Raw genomic sequence first — 27,276 nt, 5'->3', positions numbered from 1 at the left:
TGGATCTGTAATACTGCCTGAGGAATCTTAGTACCATAATTCAACAGACCAATACATAATATGAATGTTGGGCCCAATTCAATGCCCATTGAAGTCAATGGTTGTCTTTCAATTGACTTCCATGGGCATTGTATCAGGCCCAATATCTATCACCTGTGACTGCCGTGGATAATTTTATTCACTTCAGGTATGACCTTGCATCTTATTTATTTTAGCGATCAATATTTCTAAAGTGCCTAGCACAGCGATACTCCACTGATTTCATAGGTAGTTTTGGATACATAAAGAATTCAGGATCAGGTCCCTAATAATTAATGTTACTATAATGCCTCACCAGTTATTAATATACTACAAGTATTTTTATGCCATTCAATTGTTTAAAAAACATGCACGAGAGAACACAAACAAATGAAAATTGCTCAGTCAGAGGGCCGCAGTATTGTGTGACAAGTGGGATGCCTTTCAATGAAATGAAAGGCATGTCACACTGTGTTTTTGATGGAGGCAAGCCATGCAGCCAGTGGCAATTCACAGATGAAAAGACAGCTTGTGCTACACAGTACTCTTCACTTCACTCCCCACATGTCACAAAATGCGACAAATACATATTAGAATCATAGAATCCTAGACTATCAGGGTTGGAAGGGACCTCAGAAGGTCATCTAGTCCAACCCCCTGCTCAAAGCAGGACCAATCCCCAGCTAAATCGTCCCAGCCAGGACATTGTCAAGCCTGACCTTAAAAACCTCTAAGGAAGGAGATTCCACCACCTCCCTATGTAACGCATTCCAGTGCTTCACCACCCTCCTAGTGAAAAAGTTTTTCCTAATATTCAACCTAAACCTCCCGCACTGCAACTTGAGACCATTACTCCTTGTTCTGTCATCTGCTACCACTGAGAACAGTCTAGCTCCATCCTCTTTGGAACCTCCTTTCAGGTAGTTGAAAGCAGCTATCAAATCCCCCCTCATTCTTCTCTTCCGCAGACTAAATAATCCCAGTTCCCTCAGCCTCTCCTCACAAGTCATGTGCTCCAGCCCCCTAATCATTTTTGTTGCCCTCTGCTGAATGCTTTCCAATTTTTCCACATCCTTCTTGTAGTATGGGGCCCAAAACTGGACACAGTCCTCCAGTTGAGGCTTCACCAATGTCGAATAGAGGGGAACGATCACGTCCCTCGATCTGCTGGCAATGCCCCTACTTATACATCCCAAAATGCCATTGGCCTTCTTGGCAACAAGGACACACTGTTGACTCATATCCAGCTTCTCGTCCACTGTAACCCCTACGTCCTTTTCTGCAGAACTGCTGCCTAGCCATTCGGTCCCTAGTCTGTAGCAGTGCATGGGATTCTTCCGTCCTAAGTGCAGGACTCTGCACTTGTCTTTGTTGAACCTCATCAGATTTCTTTTGGCCCAATCCTCTAATTTGTCTAGGTCCCTCTGTATCCTATCCCTACCCTCCAGCGTATCTACCACTCCTCCCAGTTTAGTGTCATATTTGCTTTGTATGTTGTGTTATTTGGCTATACGTAATTTGCAGTTACAACAGTCACTAATGGGTAATGAAAAATGAGGGCACATATTAAATAGTGTGTATTGTCTTGCCTTCACATGTGCATGTTGAGTCATCTGCTTGGAGACTGAAATTTCAGTCAGAGATAGTTTTATATGGTAAATAAAACAAATACCAATTACTAATAAAGCCATGTATGTTTGGGTTTCTGCTTATACATTATTTGTTAACTATGTTTCTCATTCTGGCTTTCTAACAAGGGCAGGGTTCCAACCAGTGACCCCAATCCTGCAACTAGCTCTCTGTGGGAGAGTCCTATGCACGGAGAGCCTGCACGGAGCTCTATTTACTTCAGTGAAATCCTGTATTGCTGTAGAGTCCACATGGAACTGCTTGCAGGATCTAGACAAGAATTAGAGTCACATTCACCACTGATGTTAGTGGTTGTAACTCGGCTGAAGTCTATAGAAATTCTCCCACTTATTTTAAGAGTCCATTTGGACCCTAGATTTATATACATTCATGACTATAAGCTTCTACCTCTACTTGTACATGTATTAATTCATCTTGAATGTACACCCTTCTGGAAGAAATCCCTTCAAGTTTAGTTTATTTTCTAAATATTAAATTCCTTTTAGTGTTTGTGAAAGAAGCCAGGTTGACATATCTACAAACTGAAAGTCTCTATTTCTCCACAGGACAGATGCAACACTGTTGGTGAATGTGCAAACTTCCCCACACTGCTCTAACAATGTGCCTCAACACTGATATGAAGAGATCACCTCTAGAAGAGAGAAGGTAGTATATTTAAGTGTCCAAGTCGAGTCAATTTCTGCCCTTTCTGCTGAGACTGCAAGCAGGGATGTTAATTAGTGCCATCTGTGATGGTGGTTTTTGTGTTGTGAACACCTGTCAGCTAGAAAATATACAGAGACCACAACTCATTTCTCATATGCCAATCAGCATTAGAAATGACTGTCCATCACTGATGGCTTAGTCTGTATTTGAATCAATGATCTAGATGAGAATATCCCTACATTCTGTTAAAGCTGTCAATCCCCTAAGCCTTCCAATCTCCTAAAATACCTTTTTTAATGGCAGTTACCATAAGTAATCAGACACCCAAACTTTCCATAGCCTTAGTTTTTTCTGACTGAGAAACCAAGGCAAGATTGCCTTAATATTAAGAACTCTGTGTTCAAAATAACATTTTAAAGACATTTTCATATAGCTTGTTTAGAAAACCCAGCTCTTTTGACTTGGTTTTAAAACAATTTGTATTGACACAGAAAATCTGTTGTAGCATACTGGGACTGTGGGATGTACAAATCTAAAAGCAGGAGGAGAATAGAGAAAAATAGAAGCAACTGGCACAAATGAACCGAGTGTGCCAACTCGCAAATGTGAAACCTAGGAATATTGCTGAAATGGCAGGTGTGGAAGTTAGATGAGTCTTTTGAACTGATATAACTCATGAGGCCACTTGTGCAGCTGAAAAGCTTGATTCTTTGTGAATTTAGTAACGCTATAAGGTAATATATTTTCAAGAAGGAAGTTTTCTTGAATAACTTCTCTATTGTATTTGTCATAAGCAACATTTTTTGTCAACATCAATCAATGTAAATGATTTTCTCACCACTTTCTTATAAATATAATTAGTGTGGCCAATGCAGAGAAAATTCCAGTCACCACTTGATTTTCCATTTGTCTCTGTGCTTACACTAAATTTGGTTTTGAAAAAATATAAATTCAATTTTTCTGCTTCTCCCCCACAACACCATGCTTCAGAGATCCCACATGATGTTTATAAGGGTGGCTGAATAATGAAGAAATAGCTTGGTGAATGTATTTGTGAATAAACATCTCAGATACAAATCACTGCTCTGTATTAGGCCGTACTAATCACTGTTTGCAAATGTTCTTATAACCACTGAAATGTACTCATGAAAATATTTTTGAATTCTGAAAATTTAATTAATTTGTACTGGAATTGCTATTCACTATTATGAATCCATCATTCTCATGTTAAAAAAGTGGCACTCCTCCAAACATACCATGCGATCAGTTACACTGTGAATAGTAAATAGGTAGCTCAAGGGAACAGTTTGAGAACAACCCATAGTCTGAACATTATTAATCCAAACTATCTGGTGAATACTTAAAATGTAGGGCTAAATTCTCCACTACTGCCAACTGGTGCATTGCCATTGGAACTGTGCCAGTTTGCACCAGCAAAACAGCTGGCCCAATGGGTGTATTCACATAAATCAAGAATAGTTTCTGAAAAATTTTTGAACAACACAATGTTTAAATGTATCATATTTTTGGTTTAACAAATTCCATTGGCCATTTCCATAATTTACTGCCCTTGTGCATTTAACAGAAATGAAGTCCTTCTTTATGACATACAAAAAACTAGAGGTGCTTCTTGACCCATCACCCCAAACAGTGCAATAGCTTTAAACTGAAAGCTATTTTCTAGCCCAGTGGTTCTCAACAAGGGACATGCATGCCCTTGGGGGTACACAGAGGTCTTCTAGGGGGTACATCAACTCCTCTAGATACTTGCCTAGTTTTACAACGGGCTACACAAAAAGTATAGTGAAGTCAGTACAAACTAAAATTTCGTACAGACACTGATTTGTTTACATACTGTTCTATATACTATGCACTGAAATGTCAGTACAATATCTATATCCCAGTTGATTTATTTTATAATTATATGGTAAAAATGAGAAAGTAAGCAATGTTTCAGTAATAGTGTGCTGTGCCACTTCTGAATTTTTATGTCTGATTTTGTAAGCGAGCAGTTTTTAAGTGAGGTGAAACTTGGGAGTACGCAAGACAAATCAGACTCCTGAAAGGGGTACAGTAGCCTGGAAAGGTTGAGAGCCACTATTCTAGCCCATACAAACTACCATGATGAATTCTCTACTCTCAAGCTTATTATACAATATTGCCAAAAGAATGTTTCCCTTTGACATGTCCAAGTTTATACAGCTTCCATCCTTTTACTAGTAAGTGGTTGTATGGTTGAGTTTCTTGTGAATCACTACTGTGGAGAATATGCGACAGTTATGGCCACAAAACAAAACAAAACAAATTGAAATGAAGATAAAGACCACATCCTCTACTTTTAATTAAAAAGCCTTTATAATCATGACAAATATTTCATTAGTTAATGTTGAGCCTTATTCATAGATTATAAAGATGAAAGGGACCGTTGTAATCATCTAGTCTGACCTTCTGTATATAACAGACCATAAAACCTCCTTGAATGAATTCCTGTTTGAACTACAGCATACTTTTAGAACTGTGGTTTTCAACCTTTTTTCATTTGCGGACCCCTAAAAAATTTCAAATGAAGCTTTTGGAAATTTTAGACATAGTCTAAGTTGAAAGTTGAAAGTCTGAGTTGAAAACCACTGCTTTAGAAGAACTGTTCAAGGAAGAATTCAGCACAAGGGTGGGCAAACTATGGCCCGTGGGCCACATCCAGGAAACAGGGAGCAGGGGGTTGGAAGAGGAGGTCCCAGGGGGTCGGGGATGACAGGGAGCCGGGGGGGGTTGGATAGGGGGTGGGGTCCTGGGGGAGGTTAGGGGAGGGGGATCCCGGGAGGGGGCGGTCAGGGAACAAGGATTGGGGGGGTTGGATGGGTGGGAGGTTCTGAGGGGGGCAGTTGGGTGCAGGAAGTGGGAGGGGTCAGATAGGAGGCGGGGGGCAGGCTGTTTGGGGAGGCACAGCCTCCCTACCTGGCCCTCCATACCATTTTGCAACCCCGATGTGGCCCTAGGGCCAAAAAGTCCACCCCTGATCCAGCACAATCCTTGGCAAGTTGTTCCAAATCGTTAATTATCCTTATATTTAAAAATGCGTGCCCTATTTCCAATCTAACTTTGTCTAACTTCAATTTTCAGCATTGGGTCTTGTTATACTTTTTTTCCCATTAGATTGAAGAGCCCTTTATTATCAAATTTCTGCTCCCTATGTAGGTACCTAAAGACTGTTATCATGTTATCCCTTAGCCTTCTCTTGGTTAAGCTAAACAGATTGAGCTCTGTGAGTCTTTCACTTTAAGGCATGTTGTGCAGTCCTTTAATCATTTTTGTGGTACCTTCTCTGAACCATCTCCAATTTACCAAACATCCTTCTTGACCGGTGGATACTTAAGAGTTAAGCATGTACTTAAGTACTTTTCTGAACAGAAATCCTTTCCTGAATCATCCCTAAAAGCTGAGAGGATGCATGTGCACATAAAACAAAAATAAAAACAAAAAATATCCCACCACCAACAACAACCCTGCACATTGACAGGTTTCAGAGTAGCAGCCAAGTTAGTCTGTATTCGCAAAAAGAAAAGGAGTACTTGTGGCACCTTAGAGACTAACCAATTTATTTGAGCATAAGCTTTTGTGAGCTACAGGTCACTTCACCGGAATGCATCCTATGAAGTGAGCTGTAGCTCATAAAAGCTTATGCTCAAATAAATTGGTTAGTCTCTAAGGTGCCACAAGTCCTCCTGCACATTGAATACTCTTTGAAGGTTCCATGAAATAAACAATAGCCTAGAAAATGTCTTGCAGCTACTATAGGGCCATACAAATTTGTCTAGGTAGATGTGCTGAAAATAATGCAGTTTCCTGATGTGCAACTGTGTTCGAGACACATAATTAAGCAAAATGACTTGCCCTTTTCTTGTCTGCCTAGCTTTATGTGTCAATTTTAGTCTACAATGATTTTTTTCCAGTGGAATTATATACACCTTTGAAAATAAAATAGTAATTTGTACCTTATTACAATATTTATGTATTCCTGAAAACAATGTTGCACAAGACAGATATTCCATATCTTCAAGAGATCTATCTCCCATGAATGTGCAGGGATTTTATGCAGGTAAATGCCATGCCAGAAGTTGCATATGTCCTGCACTCTGATGGAGAATAAACCTCTATGTGTTCAATGAACAGAAGAATATGTTCTCATGGACTACCAGAAAGACAGTCTACTACAAACTGGATTGCTTTGCCTGTCCTCATTGTCACTATATACCCAATGTGATAAACTAATTGGAAGCCATTTTATATAGTCAACAAATTTCTGTGTATAGTTCACAAACTTCAAGTGGTAATTATTTATGATCATTATTAAAAGATAGAATAATCTATACATTATGATATTATTTTGTTTTCTCTGAACTGTTCTGGGCAGCTATGTCTGAAGGTGACACTGCAAGAGAACAGAAATGGCTTAGAGTATCAGAGAAGGACTATGGAGACTCTAATTTCTAGGTTACCTATTTGAATCCAGACTAGGTCGGTACTGCCTGAAGAATACTGCTATCTGACAGCCGCTGAGTGGTTATGTCAAATGAATTGGTGATCTCATTTCATTTCCTTGTGCCCAGGTGTCTACAATGATCTGAGGCATTGGGGGCCAAAGATTGATTTGACATGAGAAGGGAACAGTTGTCCAACTCCCAGGGGTGCTCCACCCAGGTCTTAAGCTCTTTGGAAAGTCAGTATGATGGAAGTTTGCACTGGTACTGCCTGTGCATTTTGGAAGAAATGTGTACACTTTTCAGAGTCCTATGTAGAGGGTGGTGCCAAGCCATAATGCCACAACCCACAATCTGCCCCAAGCGTGGTGTGCATAGGGGTTGTATATGTGGTACATACCACAAGGATGGTGTAGATTCTGTTGCACTAGCCCTGCTCTGTGAGCTGGTATGGAAGCAAATATGAAGAAGCCCCTGTTCACAGGGACTGGTACTGAGAGTGGCCTTTGTGTTGGTTATGCAAAGTAGAAAGGTGCTTTGCATGCCACAGGCATTGGGAAGGGGAAGAGGGAAGCGTTCTCACAATCTAGATAGATCTCAGTGAATGCATAGGATATTAAACTGTAGAAAAGTAAAGGCAACGCTGTTCCTGAACAGTAATTTCACCTTAAAAGGGTGAGGGAGGGAAGATTTTCATACTTTATAAATTGGTATTCTATAGTTCTTCTGGGAAAGAGCTCAACAAATATGTACTTGTGCAACTAAATATAATTTATATTTTAATTGGGTTTAGAGACAATCTTTAGAGACATTTTGTGTGTGTGTGCACACGTGCAAAAGGGAGTAATGAAAGCTGAGTAATCTGAAAAATGATCCCTTGATACTGCAGAAGAATTTATCACACTGTGAAACAGAATTAGTTCAACATTTCCAAAAGTATCACCCTGGATATCAGAAAAATATCCTGCAAGAAGCACTCCTTGTCAGTCAATAAGGTATTTTAAAAAGTGATAGCTAATTAAAAGTTCTTGCATGTAATGAGTGAAATTGCTATCATGAAAAGTCTCCTATATCATGATTTAAAAAAAAAAACAAAATAACAAATAACTTTAATAATCTATTCTCTTTCCCAAGAGGGAAGATAACTCTCATTAATGTTAACGGGAGTTACATATGCACATAGAAGTAGAACAGATTCCTGAGGGGCAGATCCACAAATGGTGTAAACTGGCGTAGCTCCACTGAAGTCAATGGAGCTATGACAACTTACACCAGATGAGGAGCTGCCCCTTCCTGTGTATTTTCACTCTGATCTGTCACAAAATATAATCATATCTACTAGCATCCAAGAATTTTAGTATCTCAGGTTACACCCTGTACATCAGTTTGTTTTTTTCATCTGTGACAGGGCACAAAATGAACTGCAAATGTCAGGTCATTGTTCCCTGCTCTAACATTTTTCAAAATTGCAGCACTTTCATGTTTCGTATGTCCAGGTTAATCCAATTCACCTTTGAATGTGACATTTGCAAGTCTAACTGATGATTTCTTTCTTTCATGATGGCAATATATGTTTTCAACTGTTTACATCTGGCCAGACCTTTGAGCACAAAGTTGCCTATTTAGTTCATTAATTTAAAGGGAATCATAAATCAGATTTACATATGGATTTACTTGGCTAAATGTATTAACCGGTGTGCTGCGATGACAAAAAATCAGGTTTGTCATTTACTATGTAAAAAATTGGTGTTCAGCAGCATGACTGGACAATAGAAATGTCACAGTATTGGATTGAAAGGGCTTGCTTCTTGTACAAGTTAGCTGTGAATATAAATTTGGTTGTATTTGACAAAACCAATGGTCTAGCTATGAACCAGTGCTTCCAGTTTTAAATAGTGTGATCTTACAATTCCTTCACTTACTAGTTTAAAGTTAATTAAACTTGTTGAAAACAAATTGTCTCTATACAGTAAGACTTTTACTTATGTTCATATAGTAGTAACACTTTACTGAATATTAGAACTGCGGGCCTGTCAAATAGCATGGACCTCTATACACTTACTTCATTGCAAAACATTTCTGTAAAATATATTCGAGCAATGCCTTCAGGATTCAGTCCTCTATGTGTATAGTCCCAGAAATTAATTTATAGTATTAATACAGAACAAATATAGTGCCAAATCCTGGAGTTCTTGTTCAATTTTGACTCAGTTCTCACTCAGCTAAAACTCTCATTGACATCAGTGACTGTTCTGCCTGAATAAAAACTAAGCAGCCCCTCAGGATTTGTCTCATAGAAAATCTGTACACTTCATAACAGAACTGGCAGTCTCTCTTTAAGAATGATTTTTATACCATGATTAACTTCAGCTCTAGATTCTCACATTAATTACCTTTTTAATTCGAAATTAAAGTCTAAAATGCAAGAAGGAGAAATCTTTCCATGTATGAGAAGTAAAGGGACAGGGTCAAACCTAAGAGTCTTGGGCATGTCTAATTGTGCCAGTCCTTCTCCTCTGAACTTAAATAAGGTCTGATACTTCACCACATCTAGTCTGTCGCTTGAACACAAGCTGGGACACTATCTAACAGTCTGTTCAGCGCTAACTTCCCTGGTTGAAGAGAAACACTATTCAGATCCCACAGTGGTGGAGTGTGTGTATGGGGGCGGGGAGACTGCATTATTTTCCATTTATTTTTTCAAGAAAGCTAGGTTACTAATAACAAAACAATTGCTGTTGGTATCCCTGGGGTGGAGTTGACTTGCCCGGAGAAACAAGGCAAACAAATAGTCTATCACAATCTAATTGTTCAAATTTAGCGTCAAGGACTCCGTCTCTCCTTAGTGGAAAGCATTCCTCTACATTAGTCAGTTAGATGGTCGCTGCTAGTGACCTAGGAGCAAGAGAACCACGTAAATGACAAACCCGTGTAGCACGCCATGCAGTGGTGTTTCAGCTTGCCGCCAGAAGCTTATGGCTGGCTCTCTGGGTGTGGGGGAAAGAGCGGCTAAAAGGGGTGGGAAGGAAAATCCACTAGCCTGATTCTAAGTGCGCTGCTTTTCCATACTTACCTTCTGTATGTACTGCGGATACATAGGTCCAGTTGTAGCGTTTGACGATATCAAGCATGGCCCTGGCTTGCAGAGTGTCGGAAGGGACCACCCTCAAGAAGTATTTGTATAAAGTTTTGTCGCTCAGGTCGATGCTCGTTGCAGAATAAGCGATCTGGGGGATGTCAAAGAGCTGGAGCAGGTTTTGAACTTGGATAGCAACCGAGCTGGAGCCTGGACCAATCACCCCAGCAATGGGTTTTTTGGTCCTGCTCTGATGTTGGGGTAGAGAGTCAGGCACACATCTACTGATCCCTTCTTTCTCATCTCTTATGGAGATCAGGGAGTCTCTTATGAACTCAATGCTCTGCTCGAGTGCTACGGAAGAGTGCCAGCAGGAATCTCTGATTTCACTGCCCAGCGTGATGTTGGGCAGCAGGACTGGGTCTGAGTTAATTTTATCCAAAGTGTGAAACATGGCTTCGACTCTCTGGATGCCATATTGCTCTCTGATCTCCCCACACTTCCTCTCCGGCACTTTCTCGGCCGGCGGTTGGTGATGGACCGAGAAGAGGGCACCTATAATGACATCTCCGTCCATTCTGGCTACCGATCGCTGCGAGGAAGCCCCCGACAGCAGCATCTTCCTGCCAGTGTTTTTGGGGAGAATATCCATCTCCAGGAAGATAGCAGGGAAAAACACCAGCACCACTCCAATCATTTTGTTACAGGATGTCATCCAAATGCAGGTTACAAATTTCATGGGCTCCTCCTGTCTGCACATTGTTAAAGGAAATACCAGCCTCTCGCCCGTCACTTGTCAAGTGGCTCTAAATCCCACTACGGCATAGCCTTAAACAAATGGCTCTCAGGTGCAAAAGGAGTCATCGTAGTACTGAAGTGTATCCTGTTGACATAGGAAGAAGGAATAACACACATTTGTTAGAGAAAACTGTCAGGGCAGCAATCAGTAAAAATCAGTTTAATCTTAAAAGGGTTTGGAGAAATAAATATTTTTGTCAGTGTGCAAATCAGAAGAGGTTCTCAAATGTAAGTTTCAAGGAAGAATATATACATAGACACACAGATGTGTTTAAGACAAGGAGGCGGCTGCCTGTACCTTTGAAACTAATGATAGAATAGCTGACAGGTTTTAAAACTTTTGTAAGCCAGTTAATCAGATAAAAATCTTATCATCGCCTCAGTGGTCGCCATATCAGAAAGGAGGGGAGAGGGTTTCCTTCACTCATTGTCATTTAAAAACATCATTTGGATGTGAAGACTTCACTTTCAAAAAAAAGAAAGAGAGAGAGAGAAATCCGCCTTTCCAGTGAAGGAAAATGTCATTTAAAGGTCAGAGGAGAAAAAAAATAAATCCATTACAGCTTACGTTAACTTTTTGGGGTTAAGGGGAAAATTCCACAAGAGACACATATATGAAAGCCGGGGGAAATACATATTAGTTACTAAGGCAACCACAGATAAAGTAGTGATGTGCTTTCTTGGCACGCCTGCCTTGCCTGCAGACTTTGGGCACCCAGAGGTGTGGAGCCAGGCGGTTCCAGCTGAAGTAGCTGAATGCGGTTTAAAGGTGATCGGGTGCCGAGAGGGAAGGCAGGCGGACTGACTTGCTGAGCCGGGCTTGGGCGCCCCGATGCAAGGCAAGGCTGGCTCTGGTTTCAGCACCCAGGACAGCGCACAGGAGAGCCAGACCCCGCTACAACCCGCCCTGGCCCTTTACCTCCTGCCACGGCGACTCGCCTTCCCCCTAAACTTCTCCGCCTTTGGGGCTGCTACCGCAGCCAAGATCGCGCACGCTGTCACGACCCCCCCCCCAACACACAGACAGACAAACCCCCCGCTTGCGGCAGCCCATCCTTCCCGAATGGCTTCGCCTGCCAGAATGAGGTCCGGGGGGGAGGGAGGTCTCTTGAGCATCGCGCCAGGGCTTCGCCCCTCGGGTCTCTCCCCCTTTCCTGAAGGATGGAGAAAGGGGACGAGGGAGAACGAGAGGGGGGAAGATCCTCTGAGGAGCCACCAGTCCCGATTCTCCTTCCCGATCCTACGGCCACACACAAGAGGCGTCTCAAACTGGCCCGAAAGCCAGACAGACCTGGAATGTGTCGCCTGAGTGTCTTTTGTCTGGATCTTTTATCTGCAGCGTTATACCTTAAAGCTTGGTCTATTTGTAGGATTAAACTTGAGACGTACCTGAATCAGTGAGACAGTTCGCTCCTTCCTTGGTCAAAGCAGTCATTGGCAGTTCTCCTGCTAACATGAGCTTTAGCACTAATACAGTCAGATGGGAGGATATGGGCTGTACGCTAGTGCCCTCTTTCTTCAACACTGTTTTACCGCAAGAAAAAACAAAACAAAACAAAACAAAACAAAACAAAAAAAACAGGTCATTCAAGGCTCATCCATTATCTCATACATAAAGATCAGTCATTTCTCCCCCTCCTTAATTTCTTTAGCTATTGTCTGGTTATCAAGAAAAGAAATATAGCCCAGAAAACAGCCTTGCTGGAGAATTGTGTTTTGTCTGACTTTCAGCTACCGTAATTCATTACCTCCTTGTCACATAAACAAATGAAAACAGAGTATGATGCGTGGAGCGGGTGGGGGGAACCTGATTCAAATGTATTTGATGTAGATAAATGTGCAAGTCTGACTCGTTTGGAAGGTTTCTTAATGTCTGCTGTTGAAATAAAAACTAGTGGAACAAGATAAATCAGTTGTAAAGAGAAAGAAATTGAGATTCCAGTTTTCAGGTCAAGATAAATCTAAATCAAGCACGTTAGAGTCATGGCAGATTAAAATAATGCCAGACTGAATAATCATAATTCAGACGACCGGCTTGCATCACCGCCACCAGTCTGGGGTGTTTTAGTTTACTGTGTGGAAGTTAAAGTTAGATCTTTAGCCCTCAGGGAACTCTATATCTGTGGAGGCTGGAATTTGTCCGGTTTTTTTAAAAAAGACAAGGACATGTGTTTAACTACTGAACATTCAGATACTGTTTCATGGTGAATACTGTTTAATTGGTTTCTTTTTCCTGTGTAATATCTGCTCTTTCCCATTGGCACAGCTGATTATGTACTATGTTGCCTATTTATTTGTGACACATTCATTGTTAAAGACCTAATATAACATATAAATGCAACCACTACAAACCTTGGTACACACTTTTTGCTATCATTTATGACAGTAAGAGCAAATGAGTTATATAAAATAATAACCGATCATGTGCTGTGTTAACAAATCAGGAAGCAATAAATTAAGGAATGGCAGAATCCTTGAGTCAGAGGCTCATGGCTGCTTTCCCTTCCAGGTATATCTGTAAGGTTTCATGTGTGTGCCCATATAAGGGTATATATACACACACTCGACATTACACAGGCACCTGTAGTGACTATTATTCGAGTTGCATGCAGATTTGCACTTAAAAAACAGTAATAAATTCCTTTAGTTTCACACTTGAATAATTCAATGTAGTCTCCAATTTTGGCACAATAAGCTTTCAAAAGACAACTGGTCTATTTATATACCTGTTTAAGTAAAATATTTGCTACCACTAACTTTGACAGAGGAAACACTTTAAAATGCTACCTGTTTTAAATATTGCCCTGTTCTCCTCAACACTCCTTTGAGTTCCTCCAGCTGAACAATCACAGACCCCCATAAATGCCAGACTTTACACAGACACACACTTTGATGATATTTCAGACACAGATTATGCCTGAACCTTTTACAAAGACTTATTCCTCTAAGGCCTGGTCTATGCTACCGGGTTAGGTCAAATTTAGCTGCGTTAGGTCAATTTTAAAATGAATGCGTCCACTCAACCAACCCCGTTCCATCAACTTAAAGGGCTCTTAAAATTGACTTCTGTACTCCACCCCGGCGAGGGGAGTAGCGCTAAAATTGACCTTGCTGGGTTGAATTTGGGTAGTGCGGATGCAAATTGATGGTATTGTCCTCCGGGAGCTATCCCAGAGTGCTCCATTTTGACCGCTCTGGACAGCACTTTGAACCCCGATGCACTAGCCAGGTATACAGGAAAAGCCCCAGGGAACTTTTGAATTTCATTTCCTGTTTGGTCAGCGTGGCGAACTCAGCAGCACAGGTGACCATGCCATCTCTCCAGAATAGCAAATGAGTTCCAGCATGGACTGAAAGAGAGACACTGGATCTGATTGCTATATGAGGAGAAGCATCTGTGCAGGCAGAACTCTGATCAAAAAGAATAAATGCAAATATATTTGCCAAAATCTCATAGAGCATGTTGGAGAAAGGCTACAACAGGGACACACAGCAGTGCTATGTGAAAGTCAAGGAGCTGAGGCAAGCCTACCAAAAGACAAAGGAGGCAAACGGTCCCTCTGGGTCAGAGCCCCACACATGCCACTTCTATGATCAGCTGCATGCCATTCTAGGAGGGGACCCTACCACTACCCCACCACTGTCTGTGGACACCTGCAAGGGGGGAGTCTTACGCAACAGGGAGGAGGATTTTGTGGAGGAGGAGGAGGAGAATGTGCAGCAGGCAAGCGGTGAATCCATTCTCCCTGGCAGCCAGGACCTTTTCATCACCCTGGAGCCAATACCCTCCCAAGGCGAGATCCCCGACCCTGAAGCTGGAGAAGGCACCTCTGGTGAGTACACATTTGTAACTACAGTACAGGGTTTAAAAGCAATAGTGTTTAATGTTTCATTTGCCCTGAAGAATTGGGATGCATTCACGGCCAGTACAGCTACTGGAAAAGTTTTTTCACATGTCTGGGGATGGAGTGGGAATCCTCTAGGGACATCTCCATGAAGCTCTCCTGGAGGTACTCTGAAAGTATTCTGGAATCATTGCAGCACAAAGGATTGCAGCGAATGGTCCTGGGTTTTGGTCACATTCAAGCAACATTCAGTCTATATCTTTCTGTGTTAGCCTCAGGAGAGTGATATCATTCATGGCCACCTGGTTGAAATAGGGGAATTTTTGTAAGGGAACAGTAAAAGGATCCTGTTCATGCTGGGCTGTTTACGCTTGGCTAAAAGGGATCATCCCAGAGAAGAGCCACGCGGTGGGGTGTGGGGAGGTGTGTGCTGCATATCCACCTGAAAACCGCAGCCCCTCCTTTTAAATGTGAAACCCAACCCACCGCTTGCAATGGGAAAGGATGGCGCTGCAGTTTGAAATCATTCCCACATGTTATGCATAAGAAGCCAACCCCACGTACCCTTTGCCTTACCATGGATGCATGGAAACTGAATTCTGTTGCCCAGCCATGTGTGATGTGTCACTATACCAGCAGGCACTCAATATAAAAGGCAAAATGTGACCCTGTACCTAAAGCACATGTGCTGTCTGCTGTGAATTGCTTGATTCACTGTGAAAGAGTCCCCCTTTTGTTCTCAGAAATGTATCATCTTAAATTTTACTCTCCTTTTTTATCTCCCTCCGGGTGCAAATGTTTCTACGCTCCCCCTATCATCTCCATCCCTGAGGTTATCGCAGATTAGAAGGAGAAAATAATGCACTTGCGATGACATGTTTTCCGAGCTCATGCAGGCCTCCTGCACTGATAGGGCACAGCTGAATGCATGGAGGTATTCAGTGGCAGAGGCTAGGAAAGCATTAAGTGAGCGTGAAGAGCAGAGGCAGGAGTGCGAAGAGTAGAGGCAGGAGGCGATGCTAAGGCTAATGCGGGAGCAAACAGACATGATGAAGCGTATGGGTGCAGCTGCAGGAAAGCCAACAAGAGTACAGACCCCCCACTGCATCCATTGTACAACCACCTGACCTCTTCCCCAAGTTCCATATCCCCCTCACCCAGACACCCAAGAATGCGGGGGGGGGGGGCAGGCGCTCTGAGCACCCAGCCACTCCACTCCAAAGGGTGGCCCAAGCAACAGAAGGCTGTCATTCAAGCAGTTTGATTTGTAGTGTGGCTACAATAAGCAATGTGGCCTTGTCCTTCCCTCCTCCCCCACCCCACCCCACCTGGACTACCTGGTCAGTTATCTCCCTTTTTTTTTTAATTAATAAAGAAAGAATGCATGGTTTCAAAACAATAGCTACTTTACTTCAAAGGGGGGAGGGTGGTTGGCTTACAGGGAATTAAAATCAACAAAGGGGGCAGGTTTGCATCAAGGAGAAATACACACAACTGTCACACCGAAGCCTAGCCAGTCATTAAACTGGTTTTCAAAGCCTCTCTGATGCTCAGTGTGCCTTGCTGTGCTCATCTAATCGCCCTGGTATCTGGCTGCTCAAAATCAGACGCCAGGCGATTTGCCTCAACCTCCCACCTCGCCATAAAAGTCTCCCCCTTACTCTCAAAGATATTATGGAGCACACAGCAAGCAACAATAACAATGGGAATGTTTCAGAGTAGCAGCTGTGTTAGTCTGTATCCGCAAAAAGAACAGGAATACTTGTGGCACCTTAGAGACTAACCAATTTATTTGAGCACAAGCTTTCATGGGCTACAGCTCACTTTATCAGATGCATAGAATGGAACATATAGTAAGAAGATATATATATACACACAGAGAACATGAAAAGGTGGAAGTTGCCATACCAACTCTAAGAGGCTAGGTAATTAAGATGAGCTATTATCAGCAGGAGAAAAAATACATTTGTAGTGATAATCAAGATGGCCCATTTCAGACAGTTGACAAGAAGGTGTGAGGATACTTAACATGGGGAAATAGATTCAATTTGTGTAATTATCCAGCCACTCCCAGTCTCTATTCAAGCCCAAGTTAATGGTATCTAGTTCTCAAATTAATTCTAGTTGGTTGCGCTGAGGTCTGACCTAGTCAGCAGACAGTGCCAGCGAGCTTTTAAACGTCCAAAAGCACATTCTACCACTATTCTGCACTTGCTCAGCCAATACTTGAATTGCTCCTTACTACTGCCCAGGCTGCCTGTGTACGGCTTCATGAGCCGTGGGAGCAAGGGGTAGGCTGGGTCCCCAAGGATAACTACTGGCGTTTCAAAATCCCCCCCGGTAATTTTCTGGTCTGGGAAGTAAGTCCCTTCTTGCAGCTGCTCGAACAGCCTGGAGTTCCTAAAGATGCAAGCGTCATGCACCTTTCCCAGACATCCCTCACTGATGTTGGTGAAACATCCCTTGTGGTCCGCCAGTGCTTGCAGCACCATTGATAAGTGCCCCTTGTGGTTTACGTACTGGTTGGCAAGGTGGTCCAGTGCCAAAATAGGGATATGCGTTCCCTCTATTTCCCCACCACAGTTAGGGAAACCCATTGCAGCAAAGCCATCCAGTAGGACCTGCACATTTCCCAGAGTCACTACCCTTGATAACAGAACATCAATGATTGCATTGGTTACTTGGATCACAGCAGCCCCCACAGTAGATTTGCCCACTCCAAATTGATTCCCGACTGACCGGTAGCAGTCAGGCATTGCAAGCTTCCACAGGGTTATCGCCACTCGCTTCTCAACTGTCAGGGCAGCTCTCATCTTGGTATTCCTGCGCTTCAGAGTGGGGGGAAAGCAACTCACAGAGTTCCAGGAAAGTGGCCTTATGCATGCAAAAGTTTCGCAGCCACTGTGAATCATACCATACCTGCAACACTATGCGGTCCCACCAGTCTGTGCTTGTTTGCCAGGCCCAGAATCAGCGTTCCACTGTATCAACCAGCCCCACTGCCACCATGATATCCCAATTGCCACAGCCCGTGCTTTCAGGAACATCTGTGTCCATGTCCTCATCAAAATCATCCTCGTGCTGGCATCTCTTAGCTCAGTTCTGCATATACTCCAGGATAATGCGTGAGGTGTTTACAATGCTCACAACAGCAGCGGTGAGCTGAGCAGGCTCCACGCTTGCCGTGGTATGGCGTTTGCAGGAGAGCAGAGTTGCAGCGGAAGCAGTGGATAATGACAGATGCCACGAGAATAGATATTTATACAGAACGACGAGAGGACCTGCGAGGTGGATTCATGGCACCAGGAGAGCAGAGTTGCAGTGGAAGTAGTGGATGATGATGGTTAGCAGTCGTACTGCACCGTCTGCTGACAGCAGCACCCAGGACACAACAGCAGCAGTGATGGTGAGCTGAACTGGGTGGGCTCCATGCTTGCTGTGGTATGGCGTCTGCACGGAAAAAGGGCACGAAACGATTGTCTGCCATTGCTTTCACAGAGGGAGGGGTGACTGGCGACATGTACCCAAAACCACCAGCGACAATGTTTTTGCCTCATCAGGCATTGGGAACTTAACCCAGAATTCCAATGGGCAGCGGAGACTGCAGGAACTGTGGGATAGCTACCCCCAGTGCACCGTTCTGTAAGTTGATGCTAGCCACGGTAGTGAGGACGCACTCCACTGACTTAATGTGCTTAGTGTGGACATACACAATCGACTGTATAAAATCGATTTCTAAAATTCGACTTCTATAAAAATTGACCTAATTTCATAGTGTAGACACACCCTAATTCAGGATAACCCGAGTCTCGCCACGATTAGCTAACAGAACAGTCAAGTCCCATCATCCAGTTCTGTTCTCTGATGCTACCAGCCTCAATTCCTAATTCACCAGCTCTATGCAGCACAGAGTCCCTGGGGAGACAGGGAGGTGGGCTGGCCAGCAGGGAGGATGCATGGGGAATAGGGGTAGGTTCAGGCATATGGAAGAGATAGGACTATGGGGGTGGGAGGAAAAGAGATCTAGCCTCTCTGAAGAAATGGGGTTTCAGTTGTCAGGGGCAAAAAAAGACAGCAGCTCTGGTGAACTCTTCTAGTGCCAATGCCTCAGGACAGAGGCTCTCAGCTTTTTCCCACCTTAATCCTTCCACACAATCCTGGTTCCTTCCACCCAACTCCCACAACCAAAAGCCCCTCCTCCCATAAACTCACCACACTTGAATACCTCCCCTCCCTCATCATTGGCTCCCCCTACATCACCACTCTTCAGATACCATCGCCACCTCTTGGATACTATGGTGTCCATGTAGCAGCTCTGGGAGAGGAGCTGAACAGGACTACACAGCATTGTGGAGGGGCCTGGGTGGCGAGCAAGGAAGTGGGAAAGGGCATTGGGGACAGACTAGCAATATGGTGAATGGAGTTGTGCTGGATCTGGATTTTCCATTTCGTGGGAAAGTTTGTGACTGTGAAGTTTTTACATTCCAAAATAGAAAGAAAGAAACAACAAAACTCCTGTAAAATGATTTTTTGGGTGGGAAAAAAATCATTTGGGGTTGATCAAAATGTTTAATTTTAATGAAATTGATAATGTTTCACTCCAATTTCGACTTTTTTATTTTATACTACATAGTATAAAATGTGAAACATTGAAACAAAAAAATCGTCTCAAAAGAGAAAATCAAAATGTTTGATTCTGAGAAGGTCAAAGAGAACATTTTGCCCTTATCAGAATGCTCCTTTTTGACTTTTGTTTCAAAACAAAATTTTGTTGAAATCAACATTTTTCTGTGGAACCTTTTGAATTCTGTGAAACTGCATTTTCTCATGGCAAAATGTTCAGCTGGAAAATTTCTCACCAGCTCTATTGGGAAGTAGAGCTGTGTGGGAGAATATTGACTTGTGGTAGGCTTGGTTTGGAGCGGGAGCAGCTGAAGGGGGAGGAGCTTTGATCTGATGAACCCATATGTGGTTTGTCAGCACACAGCTACTCCTTTCTTCCTTTCTCCCAGTAAGAGAAATGTCAGATTCTGTGTCCCAGTTGTGTGTTTTCTCCAGATAACTCATCAGTGAGCTTTGGAGCTCATCTGGGTGGAGCAATGCTGTTAAAACTTTTCCCTCAGAGGACTGTTTATTTTTTAAGGAAAAGTCATTTCACATAACCTGTGTCAGTTAGAATCCACTCTAGTCATTATATGTCCATCTTTATTCTGGCCACCTACATTTTTTCCCTTGTGATTTACATAAGCCACTTGGATAATATGCATGCTAGAAAGTAACCTTTATAGATATTTCCTTATAACAGATCCTGAAATATTTGTATGTAAACAAAGGCTCATCCTCAACTTATAAAATTCAAACAGGATCCTCTCTTCCCAAACAGGGATAGTAATCATCCAAATATATTTAATATGTGCAATATTCTCCTTTTTCCTTTTGATAAAGCAAAGACTTCTCCTATAGTTTTCACTATAAAAAAAAGTGCAGGCTACAGGCCTTTGTCCCATCTCTCAATCAAACAACCTTATACTTGAATTAATAACTGAAGTCACATTACAACACATTTCATAATAAAAGTGTTTGCTTCCAACTACCTACTTTAATTACTATGTATTGAGCATTAATGGATCAGTCCTGCTCTTTTAGTATCTACATATGTGTAGCTCCAGATGTCTCTGATTGCTCCATGGTTCCTCACACATGTAGATCCACTGAAGTCATATGAGGGTATTGCATAAAACAGGGCTGTAGATTTAAGCCCCACAAGTGGAACCTGTAGTGTGATTTTGAGAGACTAGAAGCAGCCTCCATTCAGAACTATAACTACACTCTTCTCCAAATAGTTCATTTTTGATAGACCCATCTTTTAAACACATCTTTCCACAAAGATCCCCCAAAGGTTGAAAGCTTTTATTCCTGTCCATCAGACATCTACTTAGTCCTGTACAAAATCAGGGTATGACGAGCAAATTCCATGAGCTCACTAAATTCCATATACTGTCTACAATAAGCAAAACACATATACCTCCTCAGAGATTCAGTCAATGAGGAGCTGTCTGTCTAGTTGTGATTTTAAACGTCTCTCAGATAAGTATGAGATCCAAATCAATGCAAAATCCAGCAATGAGGAACTTCTTGTGGAGTTTTTGCCACTGTCTATGGGATGTAGAGTGCACCAAGCAATGAGTCATCCATGTGTTCAGTAGTTTCAACCTCCAATAGTAACTAATAATTTAAGTTTATTTCCTTAGAAGTTTCTAAGAGAAATTAGAAATGTTCTTCTGCTTCTTAGTTGTTTTATAACACCATGTGGGAGGGAAAAAAACAACAGAATGGAAGTTCTTCATGTAGAATGTGAGAAGAGAGACTGGAACAGAGTGTCATGTGGCATTCCTCATAGTGAAAGGCAAGGCATCTTACAATCTGTTTATTTTTGACTGAGGCACACCATCTACACCATGACATGTCACATCCAAAAAGTCAGATTCACTTAACTGAGAGGCATGCCACTTGTCACCAAAAGCTGCAGCCCTAACTGTAAATTTTTGGTCTGATACAGTATATAGAATTTGGAGGATTTAATAGTAAATTCAACAATTATTAATAGTATATGACAAAGGGGGTGACAATCTGGATATCTCCTGGATGGGTTTTCAAACCTTTTCTGTGCTTATTTTTTTTAATCTATAACAATGTACCCTATGATGCCTTCTAGCCCAACATATGACACAATAGTTATAATACATACTTATATACGTCAACTGAATGCAAATCACTTAATGATGATAAAACTTGCTAGCCATAAAAAACCCCTCAAACTTCCCTTTGAAATCATCTCTTCAGAAAAAGCTGAAGTAAATAGATTGTTGGCACACGACCTGAATATCAAACTCAGGTTATATCACACTAAAGAGGAAAATGAATTTTAGAGTCAAGGGCCCTCCAATTTCAGATGTGAGGAACCCTCCATTTAGAATGCCCATCACCCAGCCAAAAAATCCAGGGACTGTCAGCTTGAGCATCACAGCTGAACTCACCTGCAAGGTTGAAATATGAAGAGACAGAGAAGGTCTCTAAGGTATATAGGACCCAACCATAAAGATCAAAAACTCAGACCAGATACTGAATACAGAAATTCACAGGAAGTCGGTAAATCTGTGAAGAACTAGTGTGAAACACTGTGATATAAGGAGGCAGCCTTGTTCTCCAGTAGCTGAAATTTCTCAGTGGTTTTCAAGGCTAGTCCCATGCAAAACTCATAGCAGTAATCCATTCTGGAGGCATGGATAATTATAGCAAAATTTGCATCTGAGAAGAAAAAGTTGGAAAGTTTCTGCAAAGTGTAGATGGAAAAAAATCTCATGGGTCACCGCTGCTATTTGGCCTTCCACCAGGAGCCATGGATCCAATAGGGTCCCTAGATTACAAACCTTAACAACAAAAGGCTTAAGTCCTTTAGGGCTAGACTGAGAGTTTACTCTCAACCCACAAGAAGGAGCAATGTGTATCTGCAGTGTACTAGGAGCAGACTAGGTACATACTATTTTTGGAAGTTTCTCCTGTTTTCTGAAGTTTTTCTCATGACTAATCTCAGCACAGAAGAGAACAGCTACATCAGATATGTAACAGCTGTTCTTTGCATCCTTCATATTTAAGATGTCACTTCTACATATTTCATAAAAAATAACAGAATAATAAAAGTTAGAGAAAGAAAAGACCTACAATCATCTAATCCATTCCATTGCCAGAGTAGGATTGTTTCACACACCAAAAAAAAAAAAAAATTGTAGAAGTACCAGTTTAGGAACCAAAGAGTGCACGATAAAGGCCCAATCCTTTCAAGGGAACCTTTTTGGTGTTATAGGGACCCAACATTTATGAAGACATTTATATGTCAAAAAAGTGCAAAGTAATCTCTGGTAAATATAAGTACACTAGAAAGTTATTGGCATTTATTAACTACAGTATTATTTATTTTATTTCATTGTATACATAGCACAATGTGCAAGACACTTTATAGCTGTACAGGTGCTTCTGCTTCACATTGTTTGCAATAGCAAACAAAGGATGGGTTTGACAAAGACCAGTATGATTGAATGTTGATGTTGGATTGCAATGGCCTCATTCTCCACTGTATTCATTTACACCTATCCAAAATGGGTGCAAAGTGGGTCTAAAAGCCTGCTAAATCAGAATAGTAACATTTTAGACCCTCTTTGTACTTGCTATGCATAGATGAAGTGACAATGCTGGGGGCTGGGCAGTAGAGAATCAGGCCTATTGTGGTAATTACATGCTTGTTATTTTGATTGTTTTTAATGTAAGTGCATTTGACCGGACAATACTTCACTGCAGGGATTACTGGGATCTATAAACTTCATGAAAGAAGTGCATTTTAAGGAGGAACTTGAAAGAGGAGGAGCATAATAGAGTGGGTCAAGGCTTCCAGGCAGAGGGAGCTGAATGGAAAACTATAGGAAAGAGGGTGGGAGGACCCAGAAAGGGATCTTTAAACATGCTGACATGCCAGGGCCTTTCCCTATGTAGGGCTGTCTTAATCTTGCCTGGATTGTGGCACTGAGCACTGTAAAAGCAAAGGAAGTGAGTCTGATGGGGAGGGGATGGAGATCATAGAATCATAGAATTCTATGGGGCACCTTGAATCCACATTCCTATTTACCTGTGAGCAGAGATGGCTGGGCCTCATAGGGGAGGATGCTGTACCCTGAAAAGAACAGTTGCAAAATACTTCATCCCAAGAGAAACAGGGAGCAATTGTGCTTCACAGGCTGCATTTGGAGCTGTGCAATGTATGCATTGTCTGTTACTCTGGGCTGAGCCTAATGGCTCAATCTACCTGACAAAGAGCAAGCACACATGAAGGACAACAGTAGAAATTATTTTATTTATTTCACCTTTTAGAACATAGATATTACCATAAGTACAGTATAAAAACCACAAATTAAGATCTACAGAATAAAGTTGATGACATTCAGAAATGGCCTCAAAGACTGCAGTTCAAATTCTGCACTTACAACTATATGTAGCCATGGGTTACAGCATTTATACCTCTAACTGCCTGATTTGTTGGTGCAGTCAAATAGACGTATAATCAAAATTGCACCCAGAAAATTAAAGCGTTGATTGAGGTCCTTTTAAAAATTAGGTTCAATGTGTTATAACAAGTACTTGTTAAAACATGTGCATATCTTAAGTAGTCTAACAGAAACATGAAAAAAATCTCTGGTTCATATTTGTTTCTTTTTATTATTTATTTTGTTTATGGTCTTCAGGCAGAGCAGTCTTGATGACAGAAACTTCACTCAAGCTGTGTCACTTTGACTTTCTAGCTAGGATCAGCATTTCTTGAAGCATTTCATTATCTCAGGTTATATCAGAATTACAATTCTCTTTTTCTTTTATACTTACAATGTGCTACAATGGTATGGGAAATGCAGAGACTGACTCTTCCTTGGTGACTTCAAACTTCATGGAGATGATTAATCTTCTGAGGCAGCTCAGAATTTCCTAGCCATCATGATGACAATGGGCCTGTCTGAGGCAACTAATGGCTTAACTCAGACAGATGGTCATACTTAGGATCTAGGTTTTAGATTTGGACTGGTGATTAGGCAACTGGATCTTAAACCTGTGTCTTGGACAAACCATTACCTCCTTTACTTTGAGGTTGGAGCTCCTCTCTGCTGTGAGTGTGAGGAATACATTTTGATGGTCTGCTCTTGAAGATTAATGGAACCAGAAAGGTTTCAAAGTAGCTGGGCAAACTTTTGGGGAGTAATAATTTGTTTGTCAAACCATGCAATTTCGGGCTGGCCAAAACTATTCATGAATTCACATGAAGCTCACTGAACAGTTTCAACAAAGCTGAAAAAGTCAAAATGCTATGGTAATGTCTAAATTAAATGTTTCATTTTGATCCAACAAGGTTTGTTTAGATAAGTGGTTCTTAACCTGGGGTACATGCACCCCCTGGGGGTGCAAGATGCCCTCTGTGGGGGCATGAGACATGCCAGATATTTTTAGAAGATAAATCATTGAAAACACAAATTAAGCACAAGCACATAAGTACAACTAGTTTGTTTCATCAAACCTATATATTTATTAACATTATACATTTTTTAACGATTATTGTAATATACAAACAAAAAATATATCTAGGTTTAAAGAACTGACCTACTTCAACGATTTTTGATGAGGGGTGCGAGAACATATTTTGAGAGCCAAAGGGGTGCAGGCTGCAGTAAAGGTTAAGAACCACTGCTTTAGATTTTCAGGCATTTTGAGAAAAGCAAAGCAAAGGATTCACAAAATGGCAGCAGGAGCAAGAGGAGGAGGTGGTGTTGGATGATGATGATGATGATTGATGAAGAAGAAGAAGTAGGTCTGATTTTCAGAGGGCAGGTGTTCAGCAGTATCTGAAAATCAGGGCCCTTTAGGGTGTCTCAAGTTGGACAGTCAAAAAACGAGGCACCTAAAATCATTGATACCTTTTGAAAATCTTGTTCAGTAGCTCTAACAATGGGTTTGATCTGTAAAACCTCAAAAAGAAAGGAGAATGGAAATTAATAAAGGGCAGATAAAGAAAAATACCACACATGGGCACATTTAAAGACTAGTTTTTCAGTCTGTGTGTACAAATGATTAACAATAACCGATGAGATATTTGTTCACACTTTACATGGTTAGCAATGGATAAAGTGAGGGGAACAGTAAATGGCAGTAATATTACCCTATCAACCTAAGCGGTTGCCCCAAATTAAACATACAGTCAAAAGAGTTCCAACACTGAATTAACAGAATTTATTCAAAGGAAAATATCGAAAGTCATTCATGCACGTGGTTGTGCTCTATACAAAACATAGAGCTCACTCAGGTCCATTGGATTAAAGCAACATGGTCTGATAGTTTGCTAATCACTAGTAATATGAGTATGGGAGGCCCTCTAGCACATGCCAATGCAGTGATACCATGTCTCTTATTTTTAATCTAGAGGCAATTTTCTCGGTAGCTACAGCCTGTGTTTAAATTTTTTTTCTGGTAACAGCTTCTACAAAGCCTCTGTTTCATCAGCATTGTAAATCTGCTCTGACAACAAACCTTCACTTTTTAAATTAACCCAGCCAAAGTACCTAAATGGTTCAACTGGTTTGGTAGCAGTTGACAGTCACTATATCAATGGACAGCTGCTGAAATACTTGTCTATATTTAAATATGTTCAGCCAATACACATTAGCTAAAAATAAGACACCTTCATCCATATCATTGTGCTTTTTGTTTTCAGATTGTACCTGCAGTTAGTGTGCCTTCATTCCACAGGTAAATTGGCTTGTTCAGAGATTCATCTCCTCATATATTCATAGTTTTCTTTTTTTCTAAACTGGAATCTCTGTCGACAGAGTCAGCAAATTCGTGTATCTCTTTCCTTATGCTATCCTTTGCTTAATATTTTTCATTCCCTACTCAAAACATGCAAGCACTTTACACAATTTTATCCCTATCTTCTAAGTAACCTGGGTCTTACGTGACCTATGCTGGGTCTATGCTATAGCAAAACCTATGCTGACTGCTTCTGTTTTGCTGCCGCCTAAAAACAAATAGAACAATGACACAGCATATAGGCCCTAATTCAGGAAAGCATTTAAGCATCTGCTTAACTCCACTCGTATTCCACAAAGCCCTTAAGTATGTGCCATCACAATGTTCTTTTTATGAAAGTGGGTGGCAAGGAGGGAGAAAACTGCATTCTGCTTCAGCTATCTTGTCCATTTTTGTTTTTATTTGGTCACTGCTAATGCAGCAAAAGCCTCATGAATACAGAAATAAAAAACATTTCTGCACACCAAATACTCAAATACAATACAGCTATATCTGGGAAAAGCTGCATACATTTTCCATGCACTGAGCCTACGTTTTCCGCTACTGCTCATATTTTCTAGCTGAAGATCCCCAAAGGTGAAGAGAGAGAGGGAGAGAGGAGGTCTTGTCTTGTTTGCTGCTGCAGGAAAAGCTGATGCTATATGACCAGGGTACATATTAGCTTCTTGAAGATTCAGAGGGCATATATGAATATATATCTATATACATTCTAAGGTGGTATTACAAAGGAAAGGACTAACAGGAGACTATTAACATATTCTAGGTTATAAATTAGGATGTTTAAACTGTGCCCTCCACCCCACCCCATCCCCCAGTTTTAACATTCTTGTTGGAGATTTAAACATATTGTGAATAGAAACTGTTATCCAGTTAATTTCTATGTTTTATTTTATAGTGTAAGCCATTCATTCTGAACACCTTTATTTGAAAAGAAACTGTATAATGCTGCCATGTTTTATGGGCTCCTTTTATTATTATGTAGTGCACAAACTATGAAAGAAAGCATAAAAACCTACAATGGTCATTATAAACCACATATTACAAGTTGCTTTTGTCACACAAGAAAACCTGTTTCTGTAGTGTATAGTATTTTAGAGGTCTGTGGGGCATGGGAATGGCCAGGCTGGGAGATGGACAAATTGGAGAGCACTCCACAGCGTGCTTTCCTACAGACACCACAGATATCCTAATGAGCATCCAAGTGAGAGTTAACGCTGCCCTAAATAACTCTATATACAACAAAATCCCCTCCAAAAGTCACAGTGCATAGCTGGGGAAAGAGGTAGCATGATGACTCCTAAGGGAAGCATACTGCCAGGGAGACAAGACCAAAACACAAATTCTCATGAAAGGATAAGGCAGCACAGAT

The 27,276-nt window shown here is 41.4% G+C and overlaps 1 protein-coding gene across 3 annotated transcripts in view; it reads right to left on the bottom strand.

The window, feature by feature from the left end:
- GRM1 (glutamate metabotropic receptor 1) overlaps positions 1-12,141 on the bottom strand; it is a 269,345-nt gene extending 257,204 nt beyond the window's left edge. For 2 of the 3 annotated variants that reach the window (XM_084623346.1, XM_084623348.1), the window contains exons 1-2: positions 12,055-12,141; positions 9,865-10,750 (exon numbers count right to left, since the gene is read on the bottom strand). In XM_084623346.1, the coding sequence (XP_084479472.1) occupies positions 9,865-10,627 (763 nt within the window). In that variant the 5' untranslated portion in view covers positions 10,628-10,750; positions 12,055-12,141. Of the gene's footprint in view, positions 1-9,864; positions 10,751-11,584; positions 11,653-12,054 lie in introns of those variants that run through there. The other variant, XM_084623347.1, reaches the window with a different exon arrangement.
- Between the last annotated feature and the right edge of the window lie 15,135 nt (positions 12,142-27,276).

The sequence above is a fragment of the Lepidochelys olivacea genome (genome assembly GCF_965140295.1).
Source record: "Lepidochelys olivacea isolate rLepOli2 genome assembly, chromosome: 3".
In the NCBI taxonomy this organism is placed as follows: domain Eukaryota; kingdom Metazoa; phylum Chordata; order Testudines; family Cheloniidae; genus Lepidochelys; species Lepidochelys olivacea.
The sequence above is the reverse complement of the archived record's forward strand: the minus strand, read 5'-3'. Positions and strand labels throughout refer to the sequence as shown.